Genomic DNA, 23,798 nt, shown 5'->3' with positions numbered 1-23,798 from the left:
GGAGAAAATGTATAACGACGCAAAGAGAGAGGCAGTGAGCTGTTAAGTGTGTTACTCAGGACGAGCAAGAAAAACAGAGATATTTTTAATGCGCTTATTTCAATTACACCAACCTGTGAAAAAACACTGATGAATCATGTTCTCAGAAAACACATTACAGCCGGCGTATGTGTTTCTTTCTGGGCTTTAACGTAACATTTTAAACTAAGCAGAAGGGCAATGAGATAGTCTAAGGTGAAAGTAAGCAGAAAGCATGAGATCAGACGGTAGAACCACAGGCTCAGTCTGGTGCCCCGCAGAGCAATACTTACAACATAATCCTTCAGTGGTCTATCGATATGTATATGTCAGATTTAGAGTCATTAATTGGAAGGAAGGGCGAACAGGAACGGTTTGGGTTTTTTTGTTTTTTTAAAGAGGAGGGCCAGAGTTCAACCCCTCCTGCTAGACTTAGATCTCCAGCTGAATCCTTATCAGCTATTACTACATCTGATCCTGACCTCAGAGAGAAAAGAGAAACAGAAAACCAGATGGTACATTTTTAAGACCGTTAGCTCAGCTTTATAAATCCTGCCTCTCGGTATTCACTAGCATAACTTTGTGTTATTATAAAACTAATATTACCAAGTAGAAGCTTTTAAAAAGTTGGAATTTTAAGCCACGTATAGCTTGGATAAATTATTATATTTGGAGGTTTGTGGCAAACGTGGGTGCACCAATAAAATTCATTCTGACTTATGCCAATCACCTACGTTTTTTTCCTGGATGGATGTTTCTTCTTTTCATTCATGCATGTTTAGAGTAATGGAAGAGACGTATGCCGACAGATAGAAGAGGTGCACAAAGTGAGAGAGAGGTGGTGATGTCTCCACAGCTGCAGATAGAGAAGAATTGTGAAAGGATGGAGAGGAGAAAGGTAGAACAGTGGAGTGATAGAGAGGTGGAGGTGGGAGTCCTTATCAGAAAAAAGCAGACGCCTTTATCTCCCCGCCCTCCAGACACACACACACACACACACACACACACACACACACACAGAGAGAGAGAGAGAAACATACCACTGACTGCCCACACAAGCACACATGGACACATAACTACACACCCAAAGGTACAAACACAAGCAAACAGGCATTGCCCTGTCAACAGACAACTCTATTCACATAAACATACGCTAAATGCTGACTCCATCCAGTACTATCCGTTTCTCACGGCAACCTCCGCCACGACTGAACAAAAACACACACATTTAACAACAAACACACAACTCCTACAGGTGAGCGACAGGCGCCATTTACACACGGACAGCCGTGCCCGCCTCCCCTCCAGCTGCCACGACGATGAATGCCATTAGCATCCAATAAAATGTCAGTGGGCCATGCCCAAGTAACTCATCACACACACATACATGTGCATACACACAGACACACAGTCAGAAATGTCAGAGGCCCATGCCCAGTAATGTATCTGATGGAGAGAAAAGGCAAATGTCAGCTGTTCCTCAAAATGGCAGCCAGCAGCTGTGTGGGCTATAAGGCTGTGGCTGTGGACTGATGCTGCCAGACATACGGGCAGCATATCAGTTTGAGTTGGTGTATGTGTAGCGTCGCATATCTACTTCAATGAATTGCCTCCATGTTAAACTGAGCACAGAGGGAACCAAATATTATGAGGCTTGTGGCATAAAAATCTTGCGTATTGAAATATTAGGCAAATTATTTCACATGAGCAAAAGCTTGCATGACACAAGTGGTTAATGATGGCATATATTATCCTCTTTGTTAGAACAAAGTGAAACAGAATAATGACACTTGTGAGAAGAGGAAGAAATATGAAAAGTTAGTATACCACCCTGCTTCATGCTCTTGAGGCCCTGACTTCATAACTAACTGATCAGCGCAGTAACAGCCCACTCAACAGTTCAGTAATGCAGACATCAGGGGACATAGAGATGGCATAGCAAGTAAGTAAATTCACCATGCAACACACGAGGCAGACTTTACATATTCATATATGTATACACAGCAAAGACATAAACATGCTGTTTATATTTTATAAATGATACTACTATCTAGTTTGGTTATGCTGAGCAGCTGTCTAAAGACATTTTTATGAAAGTATTTGACCTTGAAGAAGAGGCCAGAGGTCCAAAGGTACACGATATTTAGGATGGACATATATTATTTCTTAAATATTAACAAATAGCTCTATATAGCATTATTATCGTGCTGACCTACAGATCACTCTATAACCTTAGAGAGCTCAGAGGTTAAATGTGACATGATATTTTAAACATTTATGTGGTACTTGCTTTGTGTTGACCATGCACACCACAAAGACTCACACACACACACACACACACACACACACACACACACGGCACCAAAAACATAACCTCAATGGTAAAGGTTAGTCTGACTTCCCAATCAAATTTTGCTGTATTAAAAGACAACAATCACATCTTCTCTTAATTGCAATAACATGATCAAAATTTCTTGCTTGCAATGGGGATGGTTAGGTGTTCCTTTATTGTACACAAAATCTTCATCATCTGTCTCTTTACAGTGCACTTTTTCCCATCTATTACCACCAGTTTTGATGAGTTCCTCTTTTGACAGCACCCTTAAGGGGTCACCACAGTAGATCATCTGCCTCCATCTCAGCCCATCTCTGTCACACCAACCCTCTGCATGTCCACCTTCACTGCATGCACAAATCTTCTCTGTGGACTTCTTTTTTCATCCTGATTCGCAGCTCCATATTTAGCATCCTTTGTCCAATTTATCCACTATCCCACCTGTGCTCATATCCAAACCATCTCAGCTTTTCCTTTGTAACGTTGTCTTTAAAACGCTCAACATGAGCTGTCCCTCTGATGTACTCATTTCTACTCTTGTGCATCCTGCCCATATCAGCTAGTTTTCTCCCTTTACCAGTCAGAATCCCTAGATTTAAGTTCCTACTCTCACCCCCCAAACTCCTGCCTTTCGCTCCCTCTCCTGACCTTCTAACATGCCTTCCCCTTTTCCTTTATCTTCGGCCAACACTATCACAGTTTCCAACAGCACACTGTTAGCCAACAGCACTGGAAGCGGCCATTGTTAACCCGGGACCTGACCGATCCAGTATGGAAATTACTTTCTTTATAATCAGCGTGTTTATATTCGGCCAAGATTTTACACATGCCCTTCCTGAAACAACACTCTCTATTTATCCAGGCTTGTGACCGGCAATAGGAGTACACTGGCTTAAACTTTCCCAGAATAAAATAAAACAAACTATCTTGACACAGATTCTGCAGTTCGTGCCATCTAAGAGTCATTCAAAAATGTTGGCTGTCAGCTGGGGGTTGTTGGTTTCTACTAATATTTCCTTATTAGTGGAAAACAATGTCTCACAGAGACTGTCAGCAGCTGGCCCTTCTTCATATTGTAACAGATTCAACAGGTCAGTAAGGGTTTCAAACAAAGAATAAATGATAAAATAATAAAAAGTGATACATGTTCTTTCTTATCCAACGTGTTTTCATCCCTGCCGTTCTCTTGCACTCTGCTGGCATTGGACACAAGCACACGGTGTCCTCTGTGGCTTGGCACGTTGGCCATGGCAATATTAGATGTCAACAGTTAATATTTGTGCTTGAAAGAGAGGTAAACTCTGCATAAGATGAGAGGAGGGTAACTCTGGCATAAATTATTTCTTATTTTTATTTGATTTTATTTTAGGAGACAGCAGCTCTTGTCCATTTTTGAGAGCTCTGGACATTTCACTGTGTTCTGCTTTTTTCACTTCTTTTGTGTAAATTTTTTATTCATTTTTTCCATTTGCTGTTTGCTTTTAAGCACCAAAATACTAACTTAAGTTTAAAAACACGTTATTTTGTGAAGATTTACATATCCTATCTGTGCATATTTGTGCTATAAAGTAGGCAGTGAATTTAAATGAGACAGACTGTAGTACTTGAGATACCATCAGAATGAGAACGACTTAGCTTTACTTGGCTAAATATGGCCTAATGTTTCACTGAGCAGGTATTTAAAAGGTTTTTCCCCAAACCACAAATTTCAAATATTGTGTAAACTGTGTAACTTCTCCCTACTGGTATTTTAAACCATTTTCATCTGAAAGTAATGTAAACATGTAAACAACAAATGCCATATACCTAATAACAGCATTACTTATATGGCATATAACAAACATATGGCAAGTGGTTTTGCCTTTTGTAATGTGCAGCCTTTGCGAATATTGTTTTTATATTTGCCATTACCCTCCACTTCTCTGATTACTGTCCACTAATGACTATCTAGTTACCAGATTATTCACTGCAGCAACAAAGCTAAAAAGTGAGAAAAGTTGAATCGTCTTTTGGACAGTGCTTAAACACAGTAGGAGTTCAGCAGCACTGTAGTAAAAATTGGAACACCGACAATTGCTTTGTATGCAATCAGTCACAGTCACTATTTGAAAACTGCATTTACGCACAATTTGAAAATAAATGATGTTGTTGATGGGGCTGGAATCCAAAGAGGAGCTTCATTATAAATGAACTCCTCATGAGTCCCCAAAAACTCCACAGCCATCTGTCAACAGAGGGGGGAAAACTTTTCTCCCATTCATCAGCCACACGAACGGATGGATAGAGGGATGAAAGTTGTGTGATCCCTGGCCAAGCCTTTCTCCATCCGCCCTCCAACCCCCTATGCAGAAATCTCAGCAGCAGCCACTGGCAACGTTCGCCCAAGGTCAGAAGGACAAAGTCAGGGGTAGAGGAGAGGAAGAGAGACCAGAGAACGCGTGTATCTGTGTCTGCTGGTTGGAGGGAGTGTGTGCTTTGTGTGCAATGGGCAGTGTGTTCATGCCAGTGTGTTTGTGTTAAGGCATAAGGGGTTTAAGATAAGGTATAAAGGTGCGTTCATGTGACTGTGTTTTTGTGGGTACAAAGCACAGGGGGACATGTAATAACTTCTACAAGTCCTGTAGCTTGGTGTGTGTGTGTGTGTGTGTGTTTGTGTGTGTGTGAGAGAGAGAGAGAGACAAAGAGAGGAATAAAGATGGCTGCTGACTGTGCCACAACTCAGCAGGCTGGGCAACATGACGATAAGTAATCGCCTCTGAACCACTGCACTAATGAGCAAATGCACAAGTACACACACATACACACAAATGGGCAGAAATTCGCACCAACCATACTATCTCACGCACCATGGTCGTCACTGTTTATACCTGTTGGAACAGACTAAACTATTTCACAAAAACGGCCTCAAATATATCTTGTATCAGATGACATGAACACACTCTCAGTTAACTTCCATACACAGAAGCAGATGGCCACACTCATGGAACATTATACAGTGTGTCTAATCCACAGCAGTCTTGTGTGCATTGGCTTTAGCGAGTGATCCATCAGGAACCCTGCTGCCATGCAGAGGTCAAACCCATCAACCCCAGAGACCGCTGCCAGGACAATGCGCACTTCAGCCAAGAACCAATCACAACAAGTCCTGCATGCCTCAAAGCACAACATAGATCAACCCAATACAGGACAGGATGGAGTCTGAACTAAGTTTCAGTCCAAGCTTATGTAATACAGTGCTGCATAATGTGTGAAATTTATGTAAAGTTGTTCGGCCATTTATTATTTGGTCACCTAGAACCACACAACTACTCTTTTGGGAATTTGAGTAAGCTATTAACCACAAGCGATCTTTGTATAAACAGTTCATTACTTGAGATAGCAATAAATTGGCAGTATAGAAAACAGACTTATTTATTTTCTCCTAACTTCTGCCCTCTCCCAAGCTGCCGTTCACTCCTTAACAATTCCCCCACTGTTTTCCAAAATGGCTTCCCCCAACATATCCTCGATTGTACATTGAACGTGTTTGTTATGTAATCCCTGTGACCTCCGTATCCTCTCACCTTTTCTCCCACCACTCTTCCCTCCCTCTTCTTTTTCTCCTCAGTGCCTTTGGGTAAACATTTGTCAGTGTAACACAAGTGTCTCAGGTAAAGATATGCAGATTAACTTTAACTCGTTTGCATAACGAGCTCTTATTTGCCAGTCTAATTACGGTGGTATGCCGAGGCTGTCCCAGAGCTGCCCTCAGGTTTCATTAGTGGGGTTCGTTAAGAGGTTTGTTAACGGGCAGTGCTAATCGCTTCCTCCCTCTTGAGCAAATAGTGGAGTCTGAAAGTCCTGAAAAGACTCCCACTAAGCACACAGCAATGTTGGTTTAAAAGAGACACCGACACACATACACACAGCTTTGAAAAGCAAACACACTCACAAACACACAACTTCCTTCCAAACATGCTGCGCACACATCCACACATATATTTGCTCAGTAGTCAAGAGACCAAAGAGCTGGTCAATGTATTGAAGACATTTCCTTTACACACAGGAAGTTTACTCAGGGTAAAACCACTCACACACTGTCTATGGGGACTTGGGATTCAAATAAGGTAATCCATGCTTTTAAAAGAGCAAACAATAGACACACACATACACACACAGAGAGAGAAGCTCCCACAAGGTCAACAAGGCCTTTGAATATATTAAAGAAACTCCTAACAGCCAAACAACCAAAAGCCACACTGTTATTTCCAAATAAAGAAAGAAGACATAAAGCCCACCAGTAGAGTAGAGAATGAATGATCAGACATTTCGAATGGCATCCATTTAGGTAAAAAAAAAAATTGAAAAGAAATCAAAGCTGGTAACAATTACTTTGGATAGCCCTCAATAGAAACGTATTAAATGATTTTGCTCAAACTCAACTGTGTTTCAGGGAGAGGGGCCAGAGTGGCATTCCAACCCATCGTTTCATGAAGAATTCAAAGAAAATTGTGCCTGTTGACACTTTCTATAATTGTACCCCTATATTAGAATACACACAAAAAAGCAAGTCCAACTACAGAAATGACTGAGCAAGACAGTTACATAAAAAATTATTTATTGCGTCTCCTTCATATTATCTCATTATCTCATTTATGCCTGAAAATTCGACCACAATGCCTGAAAATTAGTTATGTACACCACTAACTTACAAGATTAAATACACTTAGAAGGAAAAATAATGCTACCCAGACTTAATTTTTATCAGTACTATGAAAACCCGTTGTTAATTAACGCAAGCCTGAAGAGAAAAAGGGTGGACATTGAAGTTCTCCCTTTAATTTAGTCACTGTCACTTTCTTGAATTTATCCAAATAGAAAAGGCTGAATGCTAAAAGACTGGCAGAAAAACCCGTATTAAAGTTAAAAGTTTAACAAGCAACAAGCAGTAGAAAGAAATTTCAGAACTTTAACAACATAAGGAATTTAAAACAACGAGGAAACTGAAATTCATGTGAGGTTGAAACAATAGGAAAATAAAAAAGGTCAGATTGGTGGTTTATAATTCTCTCCAGAAAGCCTGAACAAGACATTTTCTAGGACTGTGTAGTATTCACTAAGTATAGTCTCTTTTAGTGAGTCACTGTCTGTAATCACTAAGCTGTCACTGTGATCTTCAACAGATGCGGCTTTAATTGTTCATTTCTTAAGCGCAGCCTGATGCCAAATCTCACTGAGATGTCAGTGTTCTGGTCTAAGTAATTTTCATGCAGCAATTTTTTAGCAAAACCACTGCCATTTGTTTGCATCTTGATTAGCATGTAGGCTGCTCTGTCAATCATAGCTAATGCACAAGTAACTGTAATCTTTTACTTCAGTAAGAAATTGTTAAATTAAGACAGAGTTCAGCTAATGTTCTAAAAAGAACAGGTACATACGAAATACAAAGCTGGAGTCTCATTTGGGTAACTTTTACTTTATGAGCTTTTTTATTCAATTACTCTGTGTAGTCTTGCCACTACTCCATCTCTGAATCCCTCTCCCTAGCCTCTTAGTAGGCCTTAGGGATTGATGCCCAAAGTCCTTACAACGTCTCTCTTTGACAGGCAGAGTGCAGCCGAGTTGATCATGTTAAACATTATGCAGATGGAGTCCTGAAGCCACTGGGAGTTTTGTAAATAGTGAAAATCTCCACAGTAAAGCTGGCCTACAGGCTAAGAGAAACACTGAATGAAATATTAAATATCTTGCTGTCCCTCGCACTCAAACCACAGCTTTTTCTTCAACAAACACATCTTCTATCCCTTTGTTTTCCAGGTATGTTCATCTCCTTGTTTCTTTAACCTCTGCTCCATCTGTTTTCCCCCTTTTCTGTGACCCATAATTTGTTTGTTATTTCAACTTCAACTTACAATCCTCCTTCTTTCTCCACTTATTTACTGCTTTTCTGTTCTTCTCACCTCATCTAACTCCAATCTTACTCTCTTCCCCCCTAAAACTCTTATTTCACACTGCTAGATTTTCATCCTCTTTTCATTTCTCTCTCACTCACTCTCTTCATCTCTGCGTCCTATTTTTTCACAGCGCCCAGATCGTGGCCTGGCCCGGCCTTTTAATGTCCCCCTTTACTTCTCTCTCCCTCCCTTTTTCTCAGACTGTAGCTAATCCCATCAAGTGTTTGCAGCCGCCCTGGGCCCTGTGCTTCGTACGTCGCTTACTACATCCAAGATCAAATGAAACATCCAAGACCAAACCATCGCGCTAACCGTGAGCGCGCTAATCCGGTTCCCCGAACACACCTGCTGTTGACGATTAGTACAGCTGGACGCAGTAATGTGACATCACTGGGTGTCGTAAAAGGGGCTACGCATCGATAGTAGAAACATTGATCGGCAACCCTCTGATTGGTCGGCGAAAATGTCGACGGAGCGCGCTCGGCTCGGTATTTTTCGGCAGCAGAGCAAGAACTCTTGAGTGAGGGATTTCAGGAGTTTCAGAGTTTAATCAGAACGCAAGGGAACACTGCAAAGGCTGCAAAAGCAAGGAGCGAGGGCTGGCAGGAAGTTGCTGACAAATTAAACTCGTAAGTAATTTAATAATAACAATAATAATGGAGTGGATTGATATAGCGCTTTTCAAGGCACCCAAAGCGCTTTACAATGCCACTATTCAGTCACTCTCACATTCACACACTGGTGGAGGCAGCTACAGTTGTAGCCACAGCTGCCCTGGGGCAGACTGACAGAAGCCAGGCTGCCATATCGCGCCATCGGCCCCTCTGGCCAACACCAGTAGGCGGTAGGGTAGATTTATTATATTACACTATATTATCCAATATTATATTACATTATATTATAATATGTTATATTTTATCCTCTTTCACATTAGAGCCACGACAGGACCCACTAGAACATGGGAACAGGTAAAAGTGAAATATAAGAATATTCTACAGAATGGTAATATTTATCACTTATATTGCTTTTCGTCTCTTGGAAAGAGACCCTGGAATAATTTGTTTGTTTATAACAGCAACCAACAAAAGACAGGTGGTGGTCCTGCACCCCCTCGTCAACAAGTTGGTTAAGTAAATAATACCCTCACGGGAAAATCGATATCTCTCTATGAGCACACTGTCGCGCTGAGCTAAAGGATCCTGTCTGTCCCGCAATATACGCTGAATTCTGAGGACTCTCCTTATCAATCTTGCACCTTCCGCAATGGGTGGCTCGCGTATACGGACAGGACATGGCTGCGACAGACTTCCCAAATCCACCTTCGCTTTTATAGCCGTGGTCTCTCATCTTGATTACACGAAGTAATTTACAATTACTACTCTGAAATATGAATTACATCTGTAATAATCACATACATGTAATAGAATGTTAATAGTACATTTCCCTTTTTTAGGAAATGACCTGTGTGAAATCAATAAATGGATCAGGTGCTGCATTGTCTTTAGTTACATTGATGTTATTTATTTATGGTGAAACAGTGGTGGAATATCGCTGTTGCTTTCGTATGAATGACGCGGGCATACCTGCGTGGCCGCGATCTAATCCTGTTTACATAAAGTAAACCTGCTCCCCAGCAGGTTTACGCTTACGGCTCTGTTGCTATGACAGCAAGTCCCGGATGGGCTTCGGGGAACCGAACGATCCAGGATCACGCGAAATCGTCAACAATCTCATCCAGCTAACTCACTTAGCGCGGTACGAAGAACAGGCCCCTGAGCCACACATTCTAACTCTACGTACAATAACAAATAAAGAAATAAACACCTGTGAACACAAACTTATTAAAAAATGTTTGTGCAATCACACACAGGCTGTAAGGAGCTGTCCAAAAGCTATCAGCACAAACAGACAAGCACGCACATAATCACTTACATTGACATTTCATTTGAATGTCTAATTTTATATTTTACTCACTTTGTGCCTCATGCTCTTTTTAGCTCCGATGATGACCTACAGTAAAAGGGGAAATTCTTTATAACAAAAGAATACAAATTTGATTGTCCTTGATTAGTGACAACCTTGAATCTCCTTGATTAGTCCCCTGGTGTGAAAATTTGGTAAGAAGAACACTTTCAACTGTGGTGAACAACTAATTATAGAGAGACATTTCAAGTAAGTCTGTTATCTATCAGTTTAACGAGCACATTTCCCCACCCGATACAGCTGAGACAGCCGTTGACATGCCAGCTACAGGCCCACGAGCTGGTGAGGCAGCCTTATGGCATTTGCCATTCCGCATAAAGTGCTATTTACCATTTTATGTGGAGGATGTAAAGGAACAATTCACAGTCATGCAGGAAGAGAGACTGGATAGGCACAGGAGGACAATGTACCTATCAGACATAACTTTCAAAAACATCTATTTAGTGGATTCCCATTAAAAGGTCAAAACAACTCTGTCCCATCGGGGTGTGGACACTGGGTTTCCAGGGATCTCTTGTGGTTTCTAGAACTGGGATGTGTTCAGCAAACAATTTGGGGTTTAGGGGGTTATGCTGTCCTTTTTTTGGCAATTTTTTCAAGTGAGATCTGGAGAGTTTGGAAGTGAAAGTCTTCATCTCTTTGTTCTATTATTAAAGATTTTTTAATGGAACATTATCCTAATGTGGGAAACTGATACTGTCGAAGACTGCTGTTGCCACTGGAGGGAGCTTGGTTTGCAACAATGAGGGCTGGTGATACATGTCAAATAACATGTCTGTGAATCACCAGGTTTTCATGAAGAACATTGCTATGCATTTAACAAGATGATTAATGTTATTTAGTTCATCTGTCAGTGACTATGATGTAGCTGATTCAGGTGTTGAACATTCACACAGTCTCCAAACATTTAAGGATTACGAGGATGTTGTTGCCAACTGGTGCTCTATATCCTAGATGAATTGAGCTAAACACCAGCTAATGGATATGATCCATCTAATCACGGTTTCACAACTATAATTTTCATGCCTTTAATTAAAATTGCAACTTCAAATCACTGCTGTTTATAATACTTTGGATTACCAGTCACCTCTTGGTCGACTGTCTGGATGTGGAGCCTAAAGAGTAAAATGGAATCCAAATGTATTAGCCCAGTTCATATGTTTAAGCTCATTGAATTACCCCTTTAAGCACAAAACAACACACTCTCTCAATCTCTGTCAAACCTGCAGCACTGTTCTTGGTTTCATACACAAACACACAGCTGAAGATGGCGCTTTTTGGTCTTTTAGTCTCCCCAAGGACAAGAGTAAAACAACAGACAGGCTAATTGATTTCTGTGCCCTCTCTAAAGTGATTGTCATGCTCCACTAGCACAATGCACTTGCTTTCTCACTTTCTAGGGTTTTTTTTCCCCACCACATGCAGTTTCAGGTTCAAAATCAATTTGGCTTGGATGAAAGTTTTCAATTTCATTAGCTTTATTAAATAGAGCACTGTTAACAAGCGGCGGTAATAGAAAATCATTTAGGCCGAGCAGCTCACACACTCTCAAAGGACTGGTTAAGAGGTACTCAAAAAGGGAGATATAGAACTGGAGAGGGAGGGAGAAAGGGAACAGGAGAAAAAAAGGGTGACACTAGGGAAAATATTGACAGGAGACAGCGCGAGAAAAAAAAGTGCAAAAGTGTGAAAAAGAAGGTGGGACAAAAAGGTGCAGAAAAGGGGAGATGATGTCTAAAACTCAGAAGCAAAAGATGATGTGATGGAGTGAGAAAGATAAGAAATAGAGAACAGTAATGACGGAAAATGCAGTGGAAGAGAGTAAGTAAAAAAGATGAATGTGACAAAGGCAGGAGAAATCTAAGACGGCTGCAGCAAAAGATAGAAAGAAACCAAAAGATAAAATGTTAGAGTGATTGATGACCTTATGGAAATGTTTAAATGAGCAAAAATTGCACTTTAAAGCCTGCGAAGAAACAGAATGCAAAGATGAAAAAGAGCAAGGAAGTCAGGGAAATTTGTCTCTTCCCCTCATGTAAGTATTGCCCCATTAAACTCCTATTATTGCTCCTCAGATGTTTGTCAGAAAATTAATGCTGTGATGAAAGAACATAAATAAACGATTAGCCATCAAAAGACTCGGGCCTGTAACAGACCACCAGCTAAATACTACCACTTCAGTGAAGGAAAAAGCGATAGGAAATCAATCACTAGAATAAGTAATACAGCAGGGGACTGCAGAGGCGAAGCAGAAATCTGACAAACTGAGAGGAGACTACGAAAGAATGATGGATTTACAGACTGGATGTTGGAAGGAAAGTAAAAGAGAAAAACAAAAATTATTGTACTGCTTCTTGCCTGCCTTATGAAAAAAGTTATTTCTAGAAAAACGTTATTGCTCCCTAAGGTAAATGTTGTTTTAGTAGTGGCACGGTGCTGCAAAAGTGCTGCAAAGAAAAACTACATACAGCTTTCTGATTGAAAACAGAAACATAGAAGGAATGCAAACATAAAAAACACAGTTAAGGTGTTAATTTCAACACTTTTTCATTTCAGTTTGCCTTCTAAAGTAGTAGCATGAAGGAGCTTTTAACACAGTATGAAATTTGAAATTAGTAAACATTATAACATAGTCAATAAAATGTCTATCAAATCCAGCCTGTTAATTACTTAAACAATGCTTCATTCAAAAACATGCAGTAAAATAAACTGATAAGCAATCCAGATTATTGACTTGCAATGTCATTTACCGTTTGCAAATGCTCCCAGAGAACTCACAGAGACGGTATTGCAAACGGTAAAGCAAAGGCTCTGATGGCACATGATTTATAATGTAATCTGTCTCTTTGTGTTTCTCTACCTTTTCTTTTCATGAGATCTCAGCAATCCAATCTACGTCACACTTTGGGGGTGCTTTACGAGGGAACCAAGGAATTCTAGCATTGGTTAAAACTTTTTTCTGTTACACTTTCACAACAGTTAGACAGCCAGCTTTTTAACAGGCAAGACAGGCAACAGACGAAGGCCATTAGAGCACTCCCAAGGGTTGAAAAACTTTACTTCGGAGCAATGGCTCAAAATGTGGCAACCACAGCAACCGCAACCCCCTCCCGCTTAAACAACCAATGGATGATCTGCAATGATATCTCAGTGAGAAACCTCTCTGGAGGAGCTCCCTCGGTATCAGCCCACTGAAGTTTATGTTATCTTTAGCAGCGATCAGACATCCTGCTATTTATGTTACTAATATAGGGATTATGTCAAAGCAAGCAACTAATTCAAGTCATGTTTTCATTTAATTATTAAGCAGTGATCAGCTAGCATTAGCTACACTTCTTAGGCGCATTTGTGGAGTAGATTTTTACAAAGAAGCACACACACACAGGACAAACTCTGCACGCCACACATCTGAATCATTGCAGTTAAAAGAACCTAGAATGCCAGTGTACTTCAAGACATACCCAATTTTTCATATCGTGATTGTATTCTACGAGCTGCAGTCAGCGTCACGGAGAAATGAAAGGCTACCTGTTCGGCTGCTCGTATTTATCATACTTTAGCACTTAATTTCCTTCAAAGCCCCAAACACGCATACAGCACATACCAATAAATTACATTCAATCAAAATTCAATGAGAGAAATGAGAGCTAATGTTAATCCATTGTTAGATTGCTCTGAGTCATTGTGTCATGGGGATAATGATCAGCCAGCTTCTCTTATGTGCACATTTTCACACTCAGAGTGTGCAGCTAATCAGCCAAGTGAAGCTAATGCAGGGGGAAATGTGTTGCTGATTAGTTCAACCTTAAACCCCAAGACATGACTTCCAGACCTACACTAGTTGTCGCACACATACACACAAACAGACATGCACGCAGGAATGCACACACAAAATTAGTCCAGCTATTCATGCTAATCTGAGAGAAAATGACTTGCTCATTAGCAAGACCCTTAAACCTCTCGACAGGCCTTTGAAACCCATGCCGTCTCATGGTCACAGAGCATACACAGAAATGCAGGCTCACCAAGCACACACTGGCCTCTGCAGAGGAAGTTGGACTATTCAAAACTACTTAGGCTCATTAACTGACTTTCAATAAGTGTTGGAGTGGATTCTATTAATAGCAAAAATGTAAACAGAGCAGAATTTGCCAATGACGATACAAAGTCCAGAGCTGAATTTACAGAGCGGATGCTTAAAATTTGTGCCAAATAAAATCAATTACATAAGTCCTCAAGATTTGGTGAATGGGTGATGATCTGTATTCTATCAGTACAAAAAATCAGTAGAAAAAAAAACACGTAATGTGTTTTCATTAAACAAATCCTAAATTTTTATTCCTTCTCCAGTTCAATTTAGCAGTATTACTTTCAGCGTTTACCTTCTAAATGTATACACACACACACAGACACATCTCAGAAGCCAGATTTAAGAGGTCTGGTTCTGATCTTTCCTTTTTTTTCAACTTTCTGAGGGGACAATCAGTAAGTTGTGCAAAGGATTTTAACTTCTCACTCTCTTTTCATTTCCCACACAGCTATTTCCATCAGTGTTTCCTTTGAAATGGTCTGCTGTTTTGTATGAGTCATCACACTGACTGGTTACGCTAGAAAAGAACTACTTTTGATGAAGTGTTTCCCAGCCACATCGGAAGCTAAATGTATTTTAGCTGATTCAAACAGCCACACTGAGGCCAAGAGTGACTTGACGTGCCGTCACATACTAGCAGTATCATTTACGTATAGGGAAAACAGGTGGAACACCTGCATTAGTTGTTTTGCTGTTGATAAAACAGAAATAGTTGCATAAAGAAGAAAAGTTCACCACTATGAACAGAGCTGAGCAAGCACGGTTCACAGAGGGAAGCAGAAAGGGCAAGCTGCACAGTCTCCAAAGCAGCCGCCCCGAGTGAAGGATTTCCAGTCTTTTGTAGTGGCAGGTGAGCACGTTCACAGGATTCCCAGGCAGCCAATCGCCTATGTGGGTTGAGACAGTGCCATCTGCATGGACAGGGGCTGGCACAAGTCTCCCGCTAGCCAGTCGTCGGAGAGTCCTGGCACTCTTGGACTTGCTTGGAGGGAAAAGGGCGGTCTCACTCCCTCCGAGGCCCAGGGCCATAACACTTTGTTTCAACCATTTTTTAATTATAGGACCTTAATGAATGTAAGCCTCAACTTTATTTATACAGCACTAATTCACAACAACAACCACCTCCAGTTGATGTTTTATTGTCGGACAGAGATAATGCAATATTACAGAAAAAAAACCAACAATGTAAAACCCAACGATCTGAATATCCTCTATGAGCAAACACTTGGCTACAATGGAAAGGACAAACTCCCTTTTAACAAAGCAGAAACCTCCAGTAGAACCAGGGTCAGGGAGGGACAGCCATGTGCCACAATTAGTTGGGGGATTAGAGTAAAGAGGAGAAAACACAACACACACTGTGGAAGAGAGTAAATGAAAGTTAACATGCAGTGGTGGTATATAATTACATGAGGATTTTAAAAAAGGAAGTAAAAGTAAGAACAAGTTCAGTGCATCATGGTGTTCCCCGCCAGCCTTATCCAACAGAGGCATAACAAAAGGATGTTCCAGAGTCACACAATTCCTCTCTAACTATACACTTTATCAAAAACAACATTCTCAAGCATAATCTTAAAAGCAGAGTGTGTGTCTGTCTCCCAAAGTTGAACTGAAAGCACTGATCTTGAGTGAATTCAAGCAGGTTTGAAGCAAGGGTTTTGTGAAATACAATCAGCAAATCTCTGGCATTACATGAATTTACCTATCATTCACATTAAAATAGACAAGCTACAAAAAAGATACATATACTAGCAACGAGATTGCACTATACTCTTTCTAACATTAATGCATGAAACTACAAACTAAGAGGCTGTAAATTTAATTATAAATGTACATTGATTCAAAGAACTGAAATAACATGCTCTAAGAATTTCCTTCTAAGCTATGACACTAATTAGTCTTAGTAATTTCATCGTTCTCTCTGCAACCTACCAAAGTATGACATCTCTGACACATACAGTACACAAATATTAATGTGAAGAGAGATGATGCTTGTCATGGTCCGGGTGTGTGCTAGTGTGTCTCCCTCCGAGCCGGCATCTCCACCCCTGGGAGGGGCCTCTGTGTTCTGCTGATTGCTCGCACCTGTGGGTAATGCAGCTGGGGACTCATAAGGCCAGCGCACTCAACCTCTCTTCGCCAGATTCTCAGCTAACCCTAGTTAGTGCAGGCCACCACTGTGATTTCGCACACTTCTTGAAAACTACCTTGTCTCATCATGTGTTTTCTTTCATAGCCACGCACCAAGTTGCCAGACACAAATCTCCGCCGAAGAGCTCCGATCCGGACGCTGGACCTCCTGACAGTCCCACGGGCTGTTCACCCGACTCACCTGCCTGCCTCCCTGCCTCAACGCCAGGTATTTCGGACCACTTACCCCTTCATGCCACTACAGACCACCCACAGCAAGTACGCAGTACTAAGGAAAATTCAGAACGACTAGCTTGCCCGTATTTCTCCCGAACCATATCTGAACGTCTGTACTCTATTTACAGTGACTCTGACCCTTGCCCCGGACCCAGTTTGACTCTCCCTCCAGCCCAATCCCCGGAACTGTTGTTTCCACTGACCAACGACCAGATTGCTTACTTAGCCCAGGCTGCTTAAAACCCCTTTGGTTTAATTGTGGCATTTAGCACTTGTTAAACTCACATTCCAGTTTCCTGATTGTGAACACTTACTGAGAAAATAAACGTTGTCACTGAAACTACTTACGTGCTTTTCGGCGCCCAGCATTTGAGTCCTTTCCCTTTTGAGGCGGCCTCGGCCGTGACAGTGCTTTGAGTTACACTGAGGAAGAAATTGTATTTAAGGTATTTTCTAGTGCTGATCTTGGCAGCGATACTCTATTTGTAATAAGACATTCTGTTGGATCTGTGTACAGTAGAGAGAAACTCTAATGACTCCTTTTTGGATATAAAAATGTTTTGTGATGTTTTTTCACATTATTCTTCATATATTGTGTTCTCAAACCCTTTGACCACTTGTATCTCTGAGAAATCAGTCTGTTCTTCTGGTCCTATTAAACAGTTCTCCCAAATTTGAAGTTCAAGAGAACCGGACAGGTAGACAGATACTGTAACCAAGAAGCCTAACGTAAAAACAATGTGCGTCTTATTGTGTGTGGCCATGTGCGTGTAAGTGATAGGTGTAAATATCTATACCCTTTGCATCCTTCTTGGTGAGATTTGCTGATACAGAATGAAGTGACACAAAAGGTGAATACACTCACAAGGTAAGATCCTATCTCCCTGTCTGTCACTTTCTTCGCTGAAGAGAGATGATGCTCTCGAACTCCAACAAATGAAAGATTTTTGTGAAAGGCATAAAGATGAAAACAGGAAAACAAAACAAACCTACACACTTCAGTAACATTCTAGGCTTTGGATAATTAACAAAATATTAATGAATGGTGATAAAATCAGGTTCAAAAAGGAAAAGAAAAATAAGCTTAAAGGGCATCAAGTATTCAAATATTCTTAAGCTTTTCGCTTTTGTTTCATGCTGGAAACATGACAAGACGAATAACACTTGAACCTGCCAGCTGGCAGAAGTCTGTCTATTTTTTGTGTGGTGCTGAATATTGTTGGCCCAATATATTGTAAGAAATATTCACAACTAATAGAAGGTGAAAATAAAATGTAGATATTAGTGACACGTCTTTGCTGACAACTCAAGGAACAAAACAGTGAATTAATAAAATCTTCACCCGGTATGTCTGAAGTTTCAGCAGCTTCACAAACTGGCATTTGATTAATGTTCAGCCCTACAATCTTTTCTGCTAGTGCAAAAAATATATATATATTAAATCCTATGCGTTGTTATATTGACTGATTCTGTACTTTCCGAATGACAGGCAAGTGAACGACACCAGCAGCCCTGTAGTGATTCAGTAAATCTGTAGCATGCAAGACACCTCCAAAAAAACAAAGTTAAACTCATGAATGCTGAGAAAAAGGAGGCAGTCAGTGGAGAGTGTCTCGTGTCCACCCCCTTTTTTTGTTTTTCAGTGTCTGTGTGACCTTCTCTGTGCTCTCTCTCTCTCTCTCTCTCTCTGTGTGCTCTACCCTCTCACTTTCACCACGACAAAAAGGCTATATGAGCATGTGCATATGTGTATGACAGAGAGGCAAAGTGAAAAAGGCTCAAACTGAAGTGGCATGATTTTCTAACAATGTGGCGTTTAGAAGTAGCACTCACATCTCACGCTTTCTTTCCCTTCCACATATCCCCTTTTGCTTTCATGAGTAAATGTTAGAAGTTCACATTTCCTATCTCTGAAATGCCCCTTCTCTGATTTACAATCTTCTCTGTTGCTTGTTTTTCACAGAATAAGCAGCCTCTGTGTGCGGGTGTGTTTGAATGTGCTGTATATGCGTGACAGTGGCTCTGTGTGCACAGCAAAGAGTGATGCGAGTGCGTGCCTGAATGATTCAGTCGGTGAATGAAACCAACAATGAGACACAAAGAACCCAGGGAGTGAAGGCGGCATATAGAAAGGCCAAGGTGAGAAGTCCCGTGACTGTTTTTTTATATGCAAGTGAGGTCTTTACACTGACTGCACACCAAACCATGCAGACTCTGAGTCACTATGGGGACCTCAGTGTTGGTGTCTTCTGTGACAGACTGGTCCATTCTGTTTCAATGGTTTAAGGTGTAGTTTAGCTTGTGGTTAGGTTGGGGTTAGAATTAAGGCAGTAGGGAATGCTGGGGAATTAGAGTTCCCATAGGGATAGTAAAACAAATGTGTTTGTGCATGTAGGTGTGTGTATGTGTCAGTGATTTTATGTCAGTAATTATTGATGCTCCGTATTCCATGAGTAATGGTGCGTAGTGCTGACACTCTGCTACAGGTTAACGGTGTAGCGCGAAACACGCTCAAGCACATGGGGTGAAACACACTGGGCAAAACACACACATATATATACTGAACAGTGCACCCCCCCCCCCCCCCCACCCCTCCCATCTTTGACAAATAAAGTACAATCTGCCACATAGCTATTCCAGCGACTAGTGCTGGAAAGGAGCAGTTCGCTGTCATTAATGTCTGTGAAACTGTGGAGCGAGACTGATGAGATTTCCTGATTTACACTTTTTAAATGGCCCCAGTCTGGCAATTGGAAACAAGCATATTCCTTCAATACGCATCAAGAGTATAACCCAGGGCCTATGCATATACTGATATTGAAGAGTTTCAAAAAGACCAACTAAAATATTTATATTTATTAAATTATTTTTATTTTTATTGGTGTGGGGCTGTTACAAACTCGGTGTAATAATAATTGTGCATTTGTATGATACATTACATCTGCAGTAAAATTATTTTAGTACAAATATCAGTCAGTAAGGAATAGACGACAAAACCAAATTATAAGGATTTTTTTAAAGGAGTTTTTGATTTGACATCCCAAACTCATGAACGGTGCATAGGAAGAGTAATTTCTGTTATTTCATAGGAAAGTGGTACTGGAAGTGGATTTTTTTTCTCAGCTCATCTGTCATAGCTGTTTCAGTTTTACGACAAACGGTTACGACAAACCATAAACTAATTCAGTGAAACTGCATCAGTCGCTTTTGCAGCTAAATTTTTTTAAAAACTTTCAAACTAAGTACCAAAAAAGAAAATATCAGCCATATCTCACTGCATGAGAGGGTGTACGGCTTCTAAACCACCCACCCATGACCTCCTGCTAAGATTACAGACCTGAGACATTACCCCCAGTGACTTTTCAGCCTCTGAATCTTCCAGAACAAACTGTTTGCCTCTGAACTGGCACTTGTCAGATCCTTGGTGTTTGAACAAGCCTACAATGTCATCCTAGAGATGACCTGGATGATGAAATACCACAATGATGTAATTACAGTGAAACTGAGTGACATGAAAATAGAAATGCCAGTCATAAGGGTGACACAAACGGTGATATATTGGAAGATCGGGGTACAATAAATATCCCTAATTAGGAGGTGATGTGACATGTAATACTTAGAACAAAACAGAAAACTATCTCACATCTGAACAAAATGTCTTTCAAAGTTGTTAATTCTGGGACTGAAGTGAGGAGGTGGAAAATTGTGAAGTATTACAGATCGCAGCTACTGTATGACAGACAGCGGCATACACACAAATGCAGATGACTGAGGGCCTATGTGACTAATGGAGGGCACAGACATACACCTACTGTAAATGCGAGCATAGGCTGACACAGCCAATGTAGCAACAAATGAACAGGGAACACTTGCACCAAGGAACCACTTTGACTGTGTACTGAAACGGCAGAATGCACTGGCAGAAAGAGATAGAGTGAAGGCAAGGTTAATCTTTTGCTTTTTAAACAGCCTTAGGTGTGTTATTATTACACGATTAGAGCCAGATTTCCCCATGTGCCCAATGAAAACTGTTTAACCACAGCCGAGCTGCAGCGGACCTTAACCTGTACAGAGAGAGTGAGAGAGAAAGGGAGAGAGGGGGGAGCAATACTGACGACCATCCAAACCAGAAAAGCTGTCAAAGAGCAATGTGTACAGACAAAAGTCACAGACCGTCCATGTCCCTACACTATTTTGCGTTTCATTCCACTAAGAGAAGAAGTGAGAATGTTACAGGAGAAGAGGGGAGAAATATTTTAGATAATTTCAGTGTTTGGTTACTCAGCCGTTTTGCGGGACACAGCTGTTTTCCGGCGCGTCGACCCTTCTCGCCATCTCCAGTCCGTGCGCCTTGCGCCGCGAGCACAACGACCACCGTGCTCGGGAGCGCACAACGCAGTCACTGTTAACTGCTAAGTGAGCCGTGAGTGATCGGAGCTGATTAAAACACACAGATACGACCGCGCGCACAAACACAGAAGACACTCATAGGAAACGTGATACTAATGCCGATGATTTGTCATTTGTCTTTAAAACGGAGGCGTAAAATCGCGCCCACGCTTTAAATGCAAAATATTCTAAAGCCTCGTTCCGATTGTGCTTCTTGCTTTTTTCCCTCCTCTGAGTCAGGTGGTGTTACCTGAGCTAAATTAATAATATCTCAGCTCTATTTTACAAGTGCTCTTGAGCACGAGAGTGAAAATCCTTTGCGCACTTCGGGCGCTGTGAATAAGAACCCCCCGATGTGGATTCAGTTGATCTTATAAGACCAGTTAAACTGGAGTGTCGTGGTTTTTACGAGTCAGGTCAGATTTATAAAAAGGGGCTTTTAAGTTCTGCAAATAAGTCAGTTATTCACTTAACTGGATAATGGAGATATTAACCGCTCTCTTGTTTCTTAATGTGTCCAATTCCCGACAAAGACAGAATCTTATTATAGCTTCTTTTAACTTCAATTAACATAGGCGAGTAAGGCAATTACTAGTCGTTTTCTCTGTTCGTCGACACTCGAGTACATTTTAAAAGAAGAAAAAGGGTTGATTTTCTTTCCGTTTGAGGGACGTCGTGTCATTAAAAATCCTTTAGATCTTTTTTTCTTTTTTCAAACAAGGGACAACCTCTAGAGCTTGTTTGAAGTGTGCAGCAGAAAATGTTTGCAAACAGTCAGTGCTGATCCCGCCCCCCACTATAGAAAAGCAAGTATAGTTTTGTCCAGGAAACACTCAGGTCTTTCCTCTCAGAGAACTCAAACTGGCACATGAGCAAGTCAGCAACTAGCCAGGGTTCGCGTGTCTCAGGTGGCACCAGTTAGAATGCATCTGTCATTTGAGCTTGGACTCAATTACTTATTATTCTACACACATGAGGGGATACATGAGGCGTCAAGGTGAATACTGGCTATTCGGTTGTTATTTAGGAGACGAGAAATTGCCTTTTCTGGGAATTTCTAGGCAAGTATCGTGATGTTGGTATAACCCCCTGTCGTTGGTTACCATCTCAGTAAAAAAGCAAAAATGGTGTGAATTACTTTAACTTGGTCCAGTGTGACACTTCTAAGACACTTAAGTTATTATTAACATTGTTTCCTTGCAGGATAGCAAGCTGGGTAACTAAGTTTTGTGTTTGGTTTCTCTTCACCTCACTGTTATAGTTCAATTTCTAACCGTCTTCGGGGTATCTACTCGCCCTAGGAAACATTTTAACAAAAAGAGTTCATATAAATACAATTATAATGTATGCCTTTGTTGTAAGTACTACAAAAGTTATCAGTTTTGCCTATAATGTCGCATTTCTAAGATGACACCACAAATGAAATATCTAGATAAATAATAGCGAGCGGGAAATTCCGTTTTCCAGTCCAGAACAATGAAATAACAGTAAGTAAAGCTGGCAACAAGTTTTTGTTCGCACTTCCATTTCTTACCTTTCCACAGCAGAAGAAGAAGCAGCGTCTTCCAGAGGCGACACCCCAACGGCGCGCCTCCCTTTCTCCCGATCGTCTCCATCCCTCCAGTCGATAAAAAAACCCCACGACTGTTCGCAATAAGGATTCAAAGGGCAATGTTTTAATTTCTATATTTCTTTCTCCTTTTGTTCCCACAGAAAGATTACTATCGCATTGGTGCCATCAATCTCATTTTCACCAAACTGCGCTCCCGCTGTGCTTGACCTAAGACACCGAGCAGATGAGATTTGGAGTAAACTATAAATCCTTCTTCAGTCAGTAATAAAGAGGAACCCCCCAATGGGCAATTCCGGTGCAAGCTGGCTTCTTTTTTAATCCGCCTCCCCCTAAAAACTCTCTCTCCTTCAAGCCAGAACCGATGAATGAATGAAATTCCCCGTAGTGAGCTTTTTTCCACCAGTGCGCTTCTCTGCCTTATTTATCCATACGGGACGGTTAAAGCTGACGGTTAAAGCGCTGTTCTCTTTGCCTTTGTCGCAGTTTTCTTTCTTGCAAAGTTTTTAAAAAATTACCAGAGGGTCACACGAAGTCCCGAAAAAAAAGTGCACTTCACAGTGGACTTTGAAACAGTAAAAAGCAAAGACAACTCTGTCATTTAGGGCTCGCTTAATAAATTAAAATCCAAATTTTGCTCGCTCGGCAGCAGCTCCGTCACTCTCCTTTCTTTTCCCTCTCTACATTTCCTCCGACTATCGTCCTCTTGCTGTAAGTGTTGTCTTGTGTGTGCGCGTCTGGGTTCAACTTAAGAGTCTGTGTACACTCGTCCGTGGGATGGAGTGAGGAGAGGACAGAAGAGGAGGTCTGAAGCTTCCACCAGCCGGCAGAGGTAGGAGGAGGAAGAGGAGGAGAAGGGGGGCTAACAGCGACTGGGGCAGAGGAGGGTGAGGGATAAGGGCGGGATTTGGAGATTTGAATGACAGTAAAGTAACCAATCGAGTGTATAGAACTTTATTTAGATTTTTTCTTTTTTTTTTTCCGAATTGTTTTATAAGATGCATTAATATGTTTTTTCCTTACTTTCTTAATACTGGGTCATTGTGGTAAAGAAACAAATACCCACACTGCAACAACAGGAACTCTTTAAGAGGATATATTTTGCTGCTCTTA

The 23,798-nt window shown here is 41.1% G+C and overlaps 1 protein-coding gene across 1 annotated transcript in view; it reads right to left on the bottom strand.

Annotated features, from left to right (window-relative positions):
- The window catches only part of LOC146697361 (transmembrane protein 132C), a 300,988-nt gene extending 277,491 nt beyond the window's left edge, over positions 1-23,497 (bottom strand). Inside the window, exon 1 of the mRNA XM_085476062.1 lies at positions 22,650-23,497. Within this exon, the coding sequence (XP_085332188.1) occupies positions 22,650-22,731 (82 nt within the window). The 5' untranslated portion in view covers positions 22,732-23,497. The remainder of the gene's footprint in view (positions 1-22,649) is intronic.
- Positions 23,498-23,798: the final 301 nt, after the last annotated feature.

The sequence above is a fragment of the Copadichromis virginalis genome, linkage group LG12 (genome assembly GCF_057382275.1).
Source record: "Copadichromis virginalis isolate Kocher_CV1m ecotype Utaka linkage group LG12, C_Virginalis_male_GT1.1, whole genome shotgun sequence".
Classification (NCBI taxonomy): domain Eukaryota; kingdom Metazoa; phylum Chordata; class Actinopteri; order Cichliformes; family Cichlidae; genus Copadichromis; species Copadichromis virginalis.
Note: the sequence above shows the minus strand (reverse complement) of the source record. Positions and strands in the feature narration are given on the sequence as shown.